At 34.1% G+C, this 16819-nt stretch overlaps 1 protein-coding gene across 8 annotated transcripts in view; it reads right to left on the bottom strand.

The window, feature by feature from the left end:
• The window catches only part of LOC110033844 (D-lactate dehydrogenase [cytochrome], mitochondrial), a 108167-nt gene extending 96598 nt beyond the window's left edge, over positions 1 to 11569 (bottom strand). For 6 of the 8 annotated variants that reach the window (XM_020737964.1, XM_020737966.1, XM_020737965.1 and 3 more), the window contains exons 1-3: positions 11108 to 11569; positions 10957 to 11035; positions 10767 to 10867 (exon numbers count right to left, since the gene is read on the bottom strand). In XM_020737964.1, coding sequence (XP_020593623.1) covers positions 10767 to 10867; positions 10957 to 11035; positions 11108 to 11403 — 476 coding nt within the window. In that variant the 5' untranslated portion in view covers positions 11404 to 11569. Of the gene's footprint in view, positions 1 to 10766; positions 10868 to 10956; positions 11036 to 11107 lie in introns of those variants that run through there. The other 2 variants (XM_020737970.1, XM_020737972.1) reach the window with 1 other exon arrangement.
• Between the last annotated feature and the right edge of the window lie 5250 nt (positions 11570 to 16819).

Raw genomic sequence — 16819 nt, 5'->3', positions numbered from 1 at the left:
TATGAAATTTTCAGGGATTTTTCTTTCCATCCTAGGAGACATTTCTTGGACTTTCCTAACATTAAAATGACTGATTTTCTACCAAGATCATAATTATTTTGAAAAATAATTAAAAAAATGAAGTAAAACTCAACAAATTGCAATTTAAGATGGAAATCAAAAAGAAAATTTAGGGCAATATCCCCACGCCTTAAAATGACAATTTACGATGGAAATTTAAAATTTTGCATTTTAGCCCAAATTTGTCCCTTAAATTTGAAAATTAGCTTAGGTGTCCTAGTCCAATGAAACTTTGAAAGGTTTATATAACAATTATCCTATTTAATTATAAAATCATCCTTAGTGAGCAGAGGTCTAGACCAAATTGGAATTAGCCCGATCAATTTTGGTCTAGGTCTAACCCAAATCAGAAGGGCTATGCCCAATTTGGGCTAGACCTAGGCTCACTGAGAGTTCGGGCTACTTAAGTAAACTTTACCTTCCTCGGTTGACCCCTAACCCACGCGCAAAAACGATTATGATCCACTGTGTACAAGCTCCTCTGGCTTTGGCTCCCTATCACACTAGCTCAGCTCTTCTTCTCCGTTCTTCCTCTTAGTACACAAGAAGAGAATTGCACGACTCAAGTTTTGGCTCCCTCCCTACAAAGTCACGACGTTCACCTTCCTTCAGTCACGACTCGACATAGTGGAGTGACCACTTGGCGCCGCCGCCTCTCTCTCCGCTTAACAGAGACGTCGTTGTTAACTTTGGCTACGGGGATGCCTAATTTGCAGTTGTCCTCTCTTGCACTCGCTCTTCGACCCACCAGGTAAGTCATCTACAACTTATATAAGCAAATTCACATCTTCAACTTCCCAACCCCTCTCGCTTCCTCTCCTGCTCTATTTAGTTGCCCGTCTCCTCACTTTCACTTCAACTTCTGACTCATCATTTTCTCTTCTTCAATTATTTGTTTCTTTTCACTGGTAAATCAAACTAGGCGGTTGTCACAATCTAGCCTGGGACATGAAATTAATCAAAATTGAAACAGACGGTCGAACAGTGAGAATTAATTTTTTCTTATATTTATATTGTATAGCTAATTATTAACAAATTAAAGAGTCATTAATCAAATTAAATTAAAACAGTATAATTAAATTTACCTCATCACTGTTTGTCTGCTTCTCCTATAAATATTTTTTCTTCTATCGCTCATTTTTAATCAATTAAATTAATCTAAAAATCTAGTTTAAAAATAACAGTGAACTAAACAAGTCGGTAAATATTTACTCTTAAACTATAGAAAAATAATGAAAAAAGAAAAGAATAGGCATACCAATTAAATTTTTTAATAAATCAATATAAATATTTAAGATGTTATTTAATTAATCTTATATCAATAGCATACCAAAATTATTTTATATGTGTACAACCGTCACAAGAGCAACATCAAAAAATTATACCACTTAAGATACTTCAATATCAATATCTTTTTTTCATATACATAAGTATCGTAGTATTTTCCCACTAGTATCATAAATTGGCGACTTCATCATAGTCGGTCTTGCACAAATCAATCTATTCATATCATATTATTCACAATAATACTATTGCATTAAATATTTTATAATATGAGATTATAAGCGTTCACATCAAATGACCAATAAAATTTAAAAATAGGAAAATAAATTCCATTAATCATACAAAAAAAAAAACAACTCATATAACTAGCTTAGAAAATACACTAAAATGATACTATAATTTAAGAATAGAATTATTTACCATTTTGATAGACAATCTACTTGTTCTTGACGTTCAATCTTTTAAAATGAAATTGTATAAAATAAACATTATATTCATATTCAATTTTATTGATAATGTTATTACAAATTTAATAATTTAAATTATTTTAATTAGCTAAAAATTTTCATTATTCTGCTTTATAAAAATTTTCATTAACTTCTCATTATAAAAATTTTCATTAGTTGTTTTCCCCTCAAGTTATAAGGAGAATCGTTATGGTACAGGTGGCTGCCTCTTTATTCAGAATGCAAACAGAAAGAGTGATAAGACAACATTTTTTTTCTCTGAGTCAGAAATTTCAACCCTTACTGACAAATACTGACAAATTCAAGTTTGCTCTCATTGAGAAATTTCAGTGGGAACACCCACCTATGGAAGTTATCAGGAAAAGTTTTGATGATCTCAAATTAGCAGGAAAGTGTAAAGTGGGGCTCTTGGATGGGAGACATGTATTGATTCAGTTTACCGTACCTGAAGACTACACTCGAATCTTCTCCAAAAAATATCTTAATATTGCTGGTAAATCAATGAAGCTACTTAAGTAGTCTCCTGATTTTGACCCCAATCATATACCTCCTACTGTACAGATATGGTTTAGTATATCTGGTCTCAAGCTGCACTTTTTTCACCAGCAGGTTCTTTACTCTATTGGTATCATACTTGAAGACCCTATGAAACTAGATCTACCCACTTTCAACTTTGTCAGACCTTCTGTGGCCAGAATACTTGTAGAAAAAGATATTACTTTGTCTGATGTTACTGAACTATGGTTGGGCACAACGCATAATAGATATTGGCAACAAATTGTCATGGAGCATAGATTTCCTTATTGTTCTCATTGTAAGATGTTTGGGTTTGGGCATGTAAGATGTTTGGGCATACTCTTGATAAATGTCATAAGTTTCATCATAATTTCAAATCTAAAGATCAAGTAAATAAGAATGGATCTAAGAATATATATGTTCCACCTGAAGAGAAAACTACCATAAGGCAGAATTTGGTGCTTGATTCTATTGCTCCTGTGGACCCTCCCCTTGAAAATATTGTTTCTCCGATCGATGAGAAGCTGGATGACTCTGCTGAGCAACCTACACTTTTAAACCCTATTGAAAATAATAATAAAGGACCCCTACCTACACGGACTGAGAATCAGGAGAACTTTGCAGCTCTCCAGGAAGTCAGGAAGTATCAGCAAGTATCAGCGGTAGAGGCGACAACTCTTACCTCACATACACTTATGTGCACAACTGTTGACAATCTTTCTACTGCAACACTACCACCTCATCCGAATGAGCAACAATCTTCGGATGAGGAATGACAGGCCTACACTTCAATGAGGAAGAAGAAAAATGGAAATCTACTTGAGCTAAGAAATCTAATTGATGATACTCTGATTACTTCGAACAATGGTACACACCTCACCAATCTGTTAGCTGGTTCCTTTCTGAGAACTAGAGGCAGAGGTAGAACTAAAGTGGGTCAACCTGGTTAATCTTTTATGTACCATCTTCTTTTGGGTTTTTTTTTTTCATTTTTTTTGGGCGTTATACCATATGAGTTGAATGCCAATTTGGGTCTACTCATAAAACCTATATGTACCCTTTCCTCTTTAATACAATTTCCCTTGGGTTTTTTAATACACACACACACACACACACATGAAGAGGGAGGCAAATGGTTGCTCAAGCGAAAATGAGTTTCCCTCGAGCTTGGGTTTCGGCGACGACTGATTTAGTGCAAAGAGACGAAGCTTATGTTCGAGCATGGAGGAACGGATGTCGGCGTATGCATAAGGGATCGCAAATTTACCCTCATTGATAAGTGCAAATTTACTCTCATTGGGAAGTTCCAATTGGGACATCCTAAAATGAAAATCGTTCGAAACGCTTTTGAAGATCTCAAACTATTGAGACATTGGAAGGTTAGCCTCCTTGAAGGGAGACATGTGATGATAAAATTATCTAAAGTAGGGATTATGCCAAAAATTTTTACAAGAAGTACATGGCAATTGATGGGAAATTTATGAAATTGCTCAAGTGATCTCCTGAATTCGATCCTAGCCAAGAACCTCCTATAGTTCCAATCTAGTTTAAACCACCTGACCTAAAGTTGCACTACTTTAATCATCAAGTCCTCTATTCTATTAGAGCTACATTAGGAAGACCTATGAAATTGGGCATACCCACCTTCAACCTATCTAGGCCTTCGGTTGCAAGGATTCTTATTGAAACTATGAAATTGGGCATACCCACCTTCAACCTATCTAAGCCTTTGGTTGCAAGGATTCTTATTGAAGGGATATCACCCTCCCTGATGTGCAAGCAATAAAGTGATACTGCCCGCAATGGGTATTGGCAGCCAATTGTCGCAGAACAAAGACCCTATTACTGTAATCACTTTAAACTGATTGGGCACACACCTGCCAAATGTTTCAAGTTTCATCCACATTTGAGATCCAACCCGCCAGTGCATTTGGATTCTGCAGTTCCTAAAAACATCACCCAAGTGGAGGAAAATATAGTAGAAACTGAAGATCTTCCAGAAATGTTGAATGAAAATTTGTCTTGTCAGGTTATTCCTCGCCAACCAGATCTGCAGCTACTTCCCATTATTGTTGAGACAATTCTTCCTCAAGTCATAAATACTACGAATTCGGTTGTAGAAGATGCTAGTCGATGTGTTTTGAAACCACCTATCGCGAGAGAATAGGGTAATCAAGCCCTGGAGGAGCGTCATAATCAAGGTGTTTAACATACCCCCAGGGTGAGCTCTCTATCAAAGATTCACAAATAGATCAGATGGGACAAACATTAGCAGATGAATGACAAATTTACAAATCTATGAAGAAAAAAAGAATGCTAGAACTCGGGAATTTTCAGGATAAGGGTTTGATAATTTCGGGTGGAAGCCCACATCTCAGTTTGGTGTTGGACTATCTCTCTAAATCCAGGGGGAGAGGAAGTGGTAAATCCACCCACCATGAATAAAAGTATTTCGGGTTTTTTAGGATATACGAGTATTTTAAAGTTCCTTTTTGAGTTGTATTCCCTGTGAGTAAGCTCTTTGTACCTACTCACTAAAACTTTTGTATCTTCCCTTTTACATCAAGAAATTTGTCTTTTATAATATATATATATATATAGACACGCACACATATATATTATATTATTTTTATTATTATTATCATTATTATAATTAAATCACTCAAATAAATTGTACCTTACCTTCCTTGGTCGACCCTTAAGCCATGCACATACGTGATTATGATCATTTGTGTACAAGCTCCTTTAGCTTTGGCCCCCTACCGCACGAGCTCGACTCTTCTTCTCCCTTCTTCCTCTCTGTATGCAAGAAGTGAATCGCATGACTCAAGCTTTGGTTGCCTCCCTACAGAATCGCGACGTTCACCTTCCTTTGGTCACGACTAGACACAGTAGAGTAACCACTTTACGTCGTCGTCTTCCTCTTCCCCGCTTGACAAAGTCGTGCGTCGACGTTGTTACCTTCAGCTATGGAGATACCCTAATTTGAGCTTGTCGTCTCTTGTACTCGCCGTTCAACACACCAGGTAAGTCACCTGCAACTTATATAGGTGAATTCACCTCTTTGATTTCCCGACCTTCCCTCGCTTCCTCTCCCACATAGTTTGGTTTTTTGTCTCCTCACTTTCACTTTTTCGGCTTCCGACTCATCATTTCCTCTCCTTTAATCCGAGCAACTGAAATCGATCGTTATAATCTTCCCCACTTGCAAAAATTTCATCTTCCAAATTCATAAACAGACATCAAGTCATTTCTCATTAAGCAAGTCAACATTAACCATCCATGAAACTAAAAGGAATTCATTAATATGAAAATAATTACTATAAAGGTAAAGACTCGATACAATGCGACTCAGTTATACTACGGATAACAATACTAAAACAAGATAGTATGTTAGAAAAATACCCTTACATATAAGAAAACTCCAAACTCATTAAACCTCATCACCATTAGCAATTGTAGGTTTTCAAGCTAACTATGAGTAAGGAAATATACTCATGCCGAACAAGTTATCTTTGTTGACCTTGAGTTAGAGCTCAAGCTATAGACTCTATCTTTTTCTACCTGTCCGCAGACTCTTGTGAAGAAGCTCCGCCTAATTTCTGATCTTCAGCGCTTTTCTGGCTAAGAGATGGACAATGTCTTGCTATATGACCGCATTAACGTCACCAATAGCAAATGTTAGAGCCCATCAAGCATTCACCCTTATGTTGTCTTACATATTTAGCATAAGTGATTACAGTATTTTGTGTCATACCTCTAGTAATTCCACCCTAATTGTTGTTGGACTTCTTCCTATTTGATCCCTTGATTGATCCACATGTTCTTTTCTTCAACGCTCTTTCTCTTGTGCATCTCCTTACGCTTCTGAGTAAGCTGATAGTCAATCTTCATTCTTCTAGCTCGTTCCATTAATACCGAGTATTCATCAATGGCAGCCTGATCGAATCCTTTAATTCCAAATGGAATCTGTAGCATTTTTCTTCTGCAATATTGATTAATCGTGTCATATAACTCGATAGTGCAGTGAATTCTGTTTTGTACCACATCCATGTCTCGGCTTGATGAACTTGTCTTGCATTTGTCCTGGATAGGGGTACAAACCACTTTCTAAAAATGTAAACGAACTCCTCCCAATTCAACATCATGTTGGGTATGTCCCCTAACTTGTCCTGACGCTCTCCATCCAGTACAAACATTGTCAATGGTACTCTTCTTTCATCCGGATAAGTCATGCTCTCTAGTATCTTATCTATCCTCATTAGTCAGTTATCCGCTTCAATTGGGTCTTCGGTTCCCTTGAATAAATGTGAATGCAGATCTTGAAATATTTTTAAGTATTTATCTACAGCGACTGTATCTCTTTCAATAAACTGTGATCTAGACTCTTGAATAAATTGAGTAATCGCCGCCATCATTTGGGTGAGAACATTTGTGTTCACATTTATAGTAGTTTGTATTTCTTCATTTTCTATCGGATTTTCTTCTTCTATGCTTTTGAGTGTATCACTATGTCTGAATATAAATTAATTATTAATTTGAGTTAACTTTAATTTTTATAATTATTAAATTTTCTTATGATTATCTTATTGATTCTTTCATCCATATTACACTAATTAATCATAAAGCTTGACTCTGATATCACTTTTATCACGACCTAACCCGGGGCTTAAATTTAACGAAGAGGGGAACAAACGGTCATACAATGAGAATCAAATTTTTCATATATTCAGTTTTTATATTGTTAACAAATGAAAGTCACTAACCAAATTAAATTAAAACAATATATTTAAATTTACCTCGTTACTGGTTGTTCATACCTCCTATAAATTTTTTTTCTTCTATCGCACATTTTTTAATCAACTTAATTAATATAAAAAATTAGTTTTAAAATAACTGTGAGTCAAGCAAACCAGTGAATACTCACTCTTAAACAATAGCAATACAATGAAAAAAGAAAGAGATGTACATGTCAGTTAATTTTTTTTAATAAATCAATATAAACATTTAAGATGTTATTCAATGAACCTTACATCAATCATTTTATATATGTAAAAATATTATTGAAGCACCGTCTAAAAATTATCTCTTAATGTGTTTCAATATCCATATCATTTTTCCATACACTAATATGGGTACCTTAGTGTTCCTCCACTAGACTCCATCATAGTGAATCATGCACATACAATCAATCTATGCAGATCATATCATTCACAATTTCATGTCACTCAACAAGTAATACTATAATGCATTAAATATTTCAAAATATGAGTTTATAAGTATTCAAATCAAAATAACTGATAAAATTCAATAATAGAAAAATCAATTGCGTTACTGAAGCATAAATAACAATCTATACAACCAATTTAGAAGAGATATTAAAATGATACTATAATTTAAGTATAGAAGTACTCACCTCGTTGATAGACAATCGGGTTGCCCTTGACATTGATTCTTCTAAAATGGAACGTCTAAAATAAACATAGTATTCATATTTAATTTTATTGATAATGTTATTACAAATTTAATAATTTAAATTATTTTAATTAGCTAAAAGTTTTCATTATTTCACTTCATATAATCCTGTTTATTTTTCTATTATATAAATATATATATATATATGTATATATAATTAATTAATTTTATTCTTAAATCAAGTAAATTAACTTGATTGAAGCTTACATCTGTCGAACCCTAGTCTACGCACAAACAAGCTTCTTACTCCATTTGCTCTCGATTCCGCCTGCTCTTCTCCCCCTTCTTCCTTTTGACAGCGCCCCCTTTCTTCTTTTGGCTTCTTCTATTAAATTAGGGCACGACACTTACATTGCACACAGTGTTCGGCTCATATGTACATTATAATTAAATCCCTTAGTTAAACTTTACCTTACCTTCCTTGATCGACTATTAAGCCATGCACGGGCGTGATTATGATCCTCTATATATGAGCTCCTCTAGCTTTGGCTCCCTACAGCACAAGCTCAAATCTTTTTCTCCCTTCTTCCTCTCTGTATGCAAGAAGTGAATGACGCACGACTCAAGCTTTGCCTCTCTCCCTATAGAGTCACTAAGTTCACCTTCCTTCGGTCGAGGCTCGACATAGCAAAGTAACTACTTGTTGTTGTTGCCAGCCTCTTCTCCACTTGACAAAGACATCGTCGTTACCTTCGGCTACGAAGATGCCCTAATTTGCATTTGTCGTCTGTCGCACTCGCCGTTCGACTCAACAAGTTATCAATTCACAACTACGAATTCCCAACTTCCCCTATCTTCCTCTCCTACTCCATTTGATTTCCCATCTTACTTTCACTTCTTCGACTTCTGACTCATCGTTTCCTCTCCTTCAATCATTCGTTTCTTCACTAGGATAACTGAAATAGGGTCTTATATATCTTATACGTTGCTCGCGCGCAAAGTTTTTTGATTACCTCCCTGACTACAATTAACATAATTTCATATTAAAATATGAAATATATATCAATTTAATGTATATAAAATTCCAATAAACAATTTGAAAAAAAAAATTTACCTTAACTCACAAATTAAGGTTTCATTCGACTTCGGTTCTTCACTTCACACATGCGATTCTTTCTTTTTCCTTGTCCAGGAAGTTCGTACCACCTTTTCTCACGCTAATTTGGGATTTAATAGCTTCAATATTGATTTTAAAAGCACTTGCACTTAATATTTAAAGAATAAACTTATATATATAAGTTTATATATAATTAAAATATACTTAAACCCTAACTCACCTCTTTCTCTCTCTCTCTGTCTCTATATATGTATATATGTATCTATATATATATATATATATATATAAAATTAAAATATACTTAAACACTAACTCACCTTTCTCTTAGGTTGGTTTCCCTTCCAGCACGCACGCAAAGCTCCGTTGAGCTCCCTTTCTTCTTCTTTCTATGAATTTTTCTTCCTCTGCTTTCTCTGTACGAGAGGTTCGACTCCTACCTACACGCATGAATCTTCTCCTCCTCTTCCTCTACACGTAAGCACGGTGTTGTTTCCTTCTTCCTTCTTCGGCATCGTTTAGTTCTCCTTCTTCACGCACGCCAACACAATGCAACATTGGCTTCGACAACCTCAGGCAGTCCCACAACAAGTGACAACGTCGTCTTCTCTCACAAGCACCTACAAAGGAAGCCCTCTCTATAGGTTCTCCCGAACACGATAGTTTCTCATCTTCTTATTTCACTTCCTTTGTCTCACAGAACACGATCAAACGACGCCGCATGCAAACCGCCCACCTTTCCTTTCTTCATTTTCTTCTCCTTCCTTCTCCTTCGTCTTCCCAAGAAATCAAAGGGGGTGTTTTGTAGTATATTTTAACGATATTTAAATATGGATTTAACTTAAATCCACCCAACATCATAAATAGATTAGATAAATCCGCTGGTAAGTTAAATCAAATTTTTGCTTGTTCCATTTATTAAATCTGAATTTATTAAATTCACTTTGAATTTAACGGAATTAACTTGAGAAAAAAATATTTCAAATTGGTTTATGCCAAATATATCAAATAGATTTAAGTGGATTTAATCTTAATTGAACAAAACATAATTTTGGATTTAATAATCTTTAGATTTGATGAATCAGAATTTACCATATTTACAAAATCCTATTTAACATAAATCTGATCTGCAGCCAAATATTCCCTATGATTTTTCTTCCGCACGCGACCACTCTTGCTCTCGCCTTTCTCGTTATTTCATTGCTTTGTATAATATTCAAAAATGGGGCATACGACTCTTGAGATATCCTTAGAGACGGTTATCCATGCCCTTTAATATTTTATTTTATTTTTTTATTTCAGTCGTTACAGGTTAGTCTAGGGCGGCACTAAATTCATAAATGTGTTGTTGACAGCTTCGAATTCCTACTGCTATCCTAATGGTGCCACAGCAGACGTGTTCGGCTCTCTAACATGCTCAAAGCAGGGATATGATTTCATTATTTTAGAATGAAATCGAAATCTTATCACGATCGATTTGGCCACGTGAAGCGTGTCTAGAGAAGTCAGCAGCTAGAAGTTATATTGGCATAACCCGTCCAAGGTTATATTAGATTGGAGCATTTACATACATACCACCCAATTCTTATGTATTTACATATGTAACGCCTATACTCCACTCTTTACATTTATGCCACCCAAATCTTTCATATCCCAAGAAAAATTACCATTTTTACAATTTTTAAAAAGCACAATACATCATTTTTTTATGTATAGGTAAGCTGGAATGTGTGTAAACATTAAACTGTAGGTGTTAGACATGTAAATATATAAGAATTAGGTGGTACACGTTAAGTCTCACAGCCGAAAAATTGCCTTAATTACAAAAAATTACATTAGGTATATCTATAGGAGATATTCCTGAACAAATCAACCAACGTAGCTCAAGCGAAAACGAAGAAGAAAAGTACCTGGGATACACAACAACATCCGGAACATTGGCAGACTTATGGAAGCTGTTCTGCGGCTTACCATGGAAGTACCTCTCGTCGTAGTCCACAGTCATGTCATTCTGCACACCGAACATCCCCACTTAAAAAACTACCAAACCCCACAAAATCCTAAAAAATCTAATCGAGAAGTCTGAAAGTAACCAATTACTTGCAGAATATTTCTGAGCTCGTCAATGAACACCTCGTATACTTCCTCACGGATATTCGTCGTTTCCATCCCACCATAACTGCAACCATAAGTACGGATCGCGGTAAATCCATGGAGAAAAGAGACGGAGAAAGGGGGGAGGACGTCTTACCGATGATCGAGCACAGAGTCGCAGTGGGCCGGGGAGTGGCGTTGATCGAGGTAAAAGTAGCTGGCCGAGGCGGCGAAAGCGATTGGAAGCAGAGCACTGGGCCATGACATGAACCGCCAGTGCTGATTGCCGTTCCCGCCGCCGCCCCCAGATGGCGAGGAAGAATGTGAGGAGAGAGCGGCGGTGGCGGCCGAAGCGGAGACGGGGGAAGAAGAGGAAGAACGGAGAAAACCTAAGAAGTGATTCGAAGAAGAGAATGAACAGAAGCGATATTTGGCAGTGGATACAAATCTCATGGTGAGCAGATTAGGAGTAAGAGCAACGAGGAAAATGGAGAGAGGGGAAAAACTGGTATTTTACGTGCAGAAAGAAGCTCGAATTTAAAGCCAGAAATGGCGGATCGTCCATGGATTTGAGCTCGTTTCCGCTCTGAACATAAGTGCTTCCATGGCAATGGATTATCCTAAGTTAGTCGGATTTAGTAAGCTTATAAAGCCGGATTTAGTAATATTTGGAAGGGCTAATTCTCAAAACGTATTTCACAGCTGAAATAGTAAATTTAGTCAAATTTAGAACTGTTCGATAACCACATAAGATTTTAAAATTTAATTTGTTTCTTCTAATTAAAAATCATAATTAAAATTTAATTATTAGTATTATGATAAAAATCAATTATTTAATTTAATTTAACTTTTATTTATGATTATACTAATAAATAATTAATTATTTACTAAATTAATTAAATAATAAAAAAACTTTATTAAACTAATTACTTATTAAGCAATTATTGAACATTATTTAATTATTATTTTTTTTAAATTATTAATTATAGTAGATAATAAGTGTTTTAATTTGATTGAATAAAAAAAAATTAAATTTTTAAATGTATTTTTTATTAAATAACTGTTCTATAATTACATGTAAATTTATCTACACGTAATTAATTAACTTAATTATTAATCAATTAAATTAATAAAATTAGCTTAAATAAATCTAAATTAAAACAACAATTCCAACTCCCTTTCCCCTCTACCCTCAAAATGTTCGTCTGCGTCGCTCCCCTTCTCCTGCTCGAAACGCTCAGCTATGTCCATATCACCTCTCCTAATTTTGCCCAAAACCATCAGCTTCGTGATTGAACCCTCACGGTAGAGTCACAATTAGAGCTAACTGGAAAGGCAATGGTGGGATCGCGGGATACAAAAACCCGAAACTCCCATCTTTCTTCTCCTTTTGCACTACTTCAACTTGAAACCAAGGAGACACGAAATGAGCTCGATAAGCTAACAAGCCAAGTTAAAGTTAGGCCCAACTCGACTTGTTAGCTCGTGAGTCTGCTCGATTAAAAAATAATCAATAAAAATATACTTAAAATATATTAAAATTCAAAAATTTTATTTGAATTTTTAAAAATATTTAGAACTAACATTAAATAACTTAAATCAAGTGGTTTTTTATTAATTATCTTCTAAATGCTTATTATATTTGAAATTTCATAATAAAACTAACTTAAATTAATATTTTTCTATAAGTCATCTACTGGCAAGTGTTGTCTCTAACGTAAATTAATAAACTAGAGAGAACGGTTGGGGCCACCAACCGTTCTAGCACTAACTACGACCTATATGATCAAGTACTATGGTCGAACTGTAGCTTCCCACTATGGCCTATGTGGCACTTATATCATTACAACCTTCCAATATCTTTATTGTCAATTAACACTTTGCAATGATCTACTATGGCATATAAGCTAGTTATTACTATAAATTCCCACTGCGGTCTCCGTGGCTAACTATTATCATTAAAGTTTTTCACTGTAGTCTCCATGGCCAACTAGCGCTCTTGCAGCGACCCACTACAACCTATGTGGTCAATTACCAGTATTGCTTTTCACTACAACCTATGTGGTCAGTTACTACTATAGCTTCACATTATGGCCTATGTGGCCAAATGATGCTCTCATAGTGACCCATTATGGCATATGTGACCAGTTACTACTTGACCCAACCCGCAATTACACAATTATTTTAATTCTAAAATATGATCAAAAGCTTTACCAAATTTATATTAAGCAGCTAGTGTGCAAAATTAAATATTATATAAAGTTGATAAAATGGTTTGCACATTAGAGGTACTACGCAAGTATACGTATCGTTTCGAATAATATAGGGCTCTAATGGAGTCATAAGTATCGATCCCACAGGAATGGGCAAAACTCTTATAGAATGACTTTAGTAAAAATCCTCTTTAAACTGCACTTAACTTATATGGGAAATGATAAAAAGTTTTTGTGTATTACCTAATTCTACAGTATTAAAAAGAATGCTAACTATGTTAAGCAAATGTAGAATGTAAATGCAAGATAATTTAAAAAGGCTAAAATGTATAGTTACCACTAAGTAATTCTAAACCAAAAATGTATAGAATAGTTCAAATTTGTATAAAATATCTTTCCCCTTGCAATGAGTTTATAATCAATGTAGGAATCTAATAATTTTAAATATAATTAATGTATTGTGCTAAATAGGAGCATACTTATTATTTACTCTCTCTCGAGTGCATAAAAAATATTGGTTAATCCAGAGTTAAGTCCCTAAACTCGTGGTTAGGCTGAGAAGATACCAGTTGTCACTCTAAAGTTCCCACTTACCCCTCATCTAAAGGCTAACATCTCGTATTAGATTCCAAACATCTTCAAGCACCCCTTCAAAATTCGTCCATGTTCATTGAACTATCTAGAAAATTGTCTTTAGCACTTAGGTGCCAGGTCAACATTAGTTATTTTGCTTCCTTTGACTATAATTTACTCAATTTTTTTCTATTTGCTCCACTTTCTCCATTTAGTGTACCTACAACAAAAAATATCAAAAATAAATTTCATTAAAGTGCAATATCACTAAAAATATTCAATAAATGTGCAAATAAAAGTGGCATATTTTAGGTATGTCAAAATCTCCAAACATAATCGTTACTTGTCCACAAGTAACCTATTTTTTTGCAAAATTAAATATGTTAATACGTGATAGTGGGTTTCATTAAAGACCCCTATAGTTTTGCCCTATAAATGTGGTTGTTATGACTTTAGAAAAATTCTAGTAATTCAGTTTAGAAACACAACATACGAATATTTTGTAATCAAGTCCAAAAATTCTAATTTTCTATTTATTTCAAAAATTAATTGTAGTTTGAAAAACATAGGGATCTCGGAAAAATAATAGATAGAATTTGAGAGAACTCTACTAGTAAAGTTAAACCAATACTTTTAGGAAATAAAAGCTCAAAACTATAATAAAGTCTCTTTCTTTATGATGATTCAAGTGAAACCAATTTTTAATTAGGCATCCTCTCAAGCTTCTCCTCACTTTCGCATATAATCCCCTCACGCTTTCTCCCTACAGCCCTTTGGTTCATGTAATGCACCTGCTACACTTCAAAAATGTATGATGATTATTTTTTGTGATTTAATTGAAAAAGAGATTGAAGTTTTTATGGATAATTTTTCAGTGTTTGAAAGTTCATTTGAATCATGGTTAAATCATTTATCAAAGGTTCTTAAGCGTTGTGAAGAAAAAAAATTACTCCTTAATTGAAAAAAATGTCAATTTATGGTAGCAGGAGGAATTGTTTTGGGACATCAAATTTCAGAAAATGGTATGAAAGTAGACCCTGCAAAAATTTAAGTGATCACTAATTTACCTTACCCATCAAGGGTGAAGGAAATTAAGAGTTTTTAAGAACATGTTGGATTCTACAGGCGATATATTAAAGGCTTTTCAAAAATTGCTAAGCCTCTATGTCATTTACTTGAAAAAGATGTGATTTTTAATTTTGATGATGAGCGCCTAAAAGCTTTTGACTTATTAAAAGAAAGTTTAGTCACTGCACCAATTACAGTTTCACCAGATTGGGGAAGACCTTTTGAATTAATGTGTGATGTTATTGATTATACTATTGGAGCTGTTTTAGAACAAAATCATGATAAGTTTTTCAAGGTTATCTACTATGCTAGTAGAACTCTTCATGAAGCTCAAATTAATTATACCACAACTGAGAAAAGAGTTATTAGCAATAGTATATGTTTTTGATAAATTTATATCATACTTAATTCAAACTAAATATATTGTCCATACAGATCATTATGTTATTAAGTATTTAATGAAAAAGGAGGATTTAAAACTAAGACTTATAAGATGGAGTCTTCTTTTGTAAAAATTTGACTTTGAGATAGTAGATATAAAGGGAGATGAGAATCATTTTGGTGATCATTTGACCATGCTTGAATTTGAGAAAACACTCTATTTTGAAAAAGATATTAATGAACATTTTTCAGATGAAGAATTGTTTAATGTTAATGAGTGGAGTGTTCCATGCTATGCAGACATTGCAAACTTCATTATTAGTGATGTTATACCCTATGGAATGACATACCAACAAAAGAGGAAATTTTTATGTAAAGCTAAGATTTATTTTTAGAATGACCCGTTTTTATATAAACAAGGAAATGATCTTATTATTCGAAGATGTGCACCTTTAGAAGAAACTTATGAAATTATCCAAAAATGTCATAATTCTAATTTTGGGGGACATTTTGGTATTGATAAAACAACATATAAAATTTTACAATCTGGATTTTATTGGCCTACAATCTTTAAAGATGTTAACGCTTATAATTAAACTTGTGATTGATGTCAATGAGTAGGCAATATTTCTAGGAGAAATGAGATGCCCCTCAATTATGAGTTAGAAGTTGAGATGTTTGATGTTTGAGGAATTAGATTTCATGGGATCATTTTACCATCTTTCATAAATTTATATATATTGTTAGCAGTAAACTACGTATCCAAATGGATAGAAGTTGTTATTTTACCTCAATGTGATGCTCAAAGTGTTGCAAAGTTTTTAAGAATAAACATATTTTGTAGATTTAGGATGCCGAGAGTAATCATAACTGATGGGGGAAGTCATTTTAGAAATACAATAATGGATATGTTATTAAAGAAATATCATATTAATCATAAAATTGATACTGCTTATCATCCTCAGACAAGTGGTTTGACTGAATTATCTAATCATGAAATTAAAAGAATATTGAAAAAATCTGTAAATCTGACTAAAATGGATTAGTCAGTCAAAGTTGACTATGCTTTGTGGGCTTATAGGACTGCATACAAAACTCCTATAGATATGTCCCCATACAGGCTAATATTTGGAAAAGTGTGTCACTTACCAGTTGAACTCGAACATAAAGCATATTGTGTTATTATAGAATTTAACTACAATTTAAATGATGCTGATAAGAAAAGATTATTGCAATTAAATGAGCTTAAAGAGATAAGGAATGAATCTTATGAAAGTGCTAAGATTTACAAAGAAAAGATGAAGATGTGGCATGATTAGAGGATTCTGGCTAAAAATTTTTAGTCAGGGCAACAAGGTTTTCCTTATAATGCAAGGTTAAGATTATTTCCAAGCAAACTTAAGTCCAGGTGGATGTGCTCATTTGTTGTGATGAAAGTTTATCCCTTTGGAGCTGTGGATATCAAAGATCCAAAAACTGATAAAATATTCTAAGTGAATGGTCACAAGTTGAAATCCTAATTTTTAGGTGACCAATTTAAATTAAATGATTTTATGATGTTGGGTCAATCAGAATAAGCACTGGTTATGTCAGGCTGAAGACGTTAAACCAAGCTCTCTGCGGGAGGCAACCCA

Source organism: Phalaenopsis equestris, unplaced genomic scaffold (assembly GCF_001263595.1).
Source record: "Phalaenopsis equestris unplaced genomic scaffold, ASM126359v1 Scaffold001306, whole genome shotgun sequence".
Classification (NCBI taxonomy): domain Eukaryota; kingdom Viridiplantae; phylum Streptophyta; class Magnoliopsida; order Asparagales; family Orchidaceae; genus Phalaenopsis; species Phalaenopsis equestris.
The sequence above is the reverse complement of the archived record's forward strand: the minus strand, read 5'-3'. Positions and strand labels throughout refer to the sequence as shown.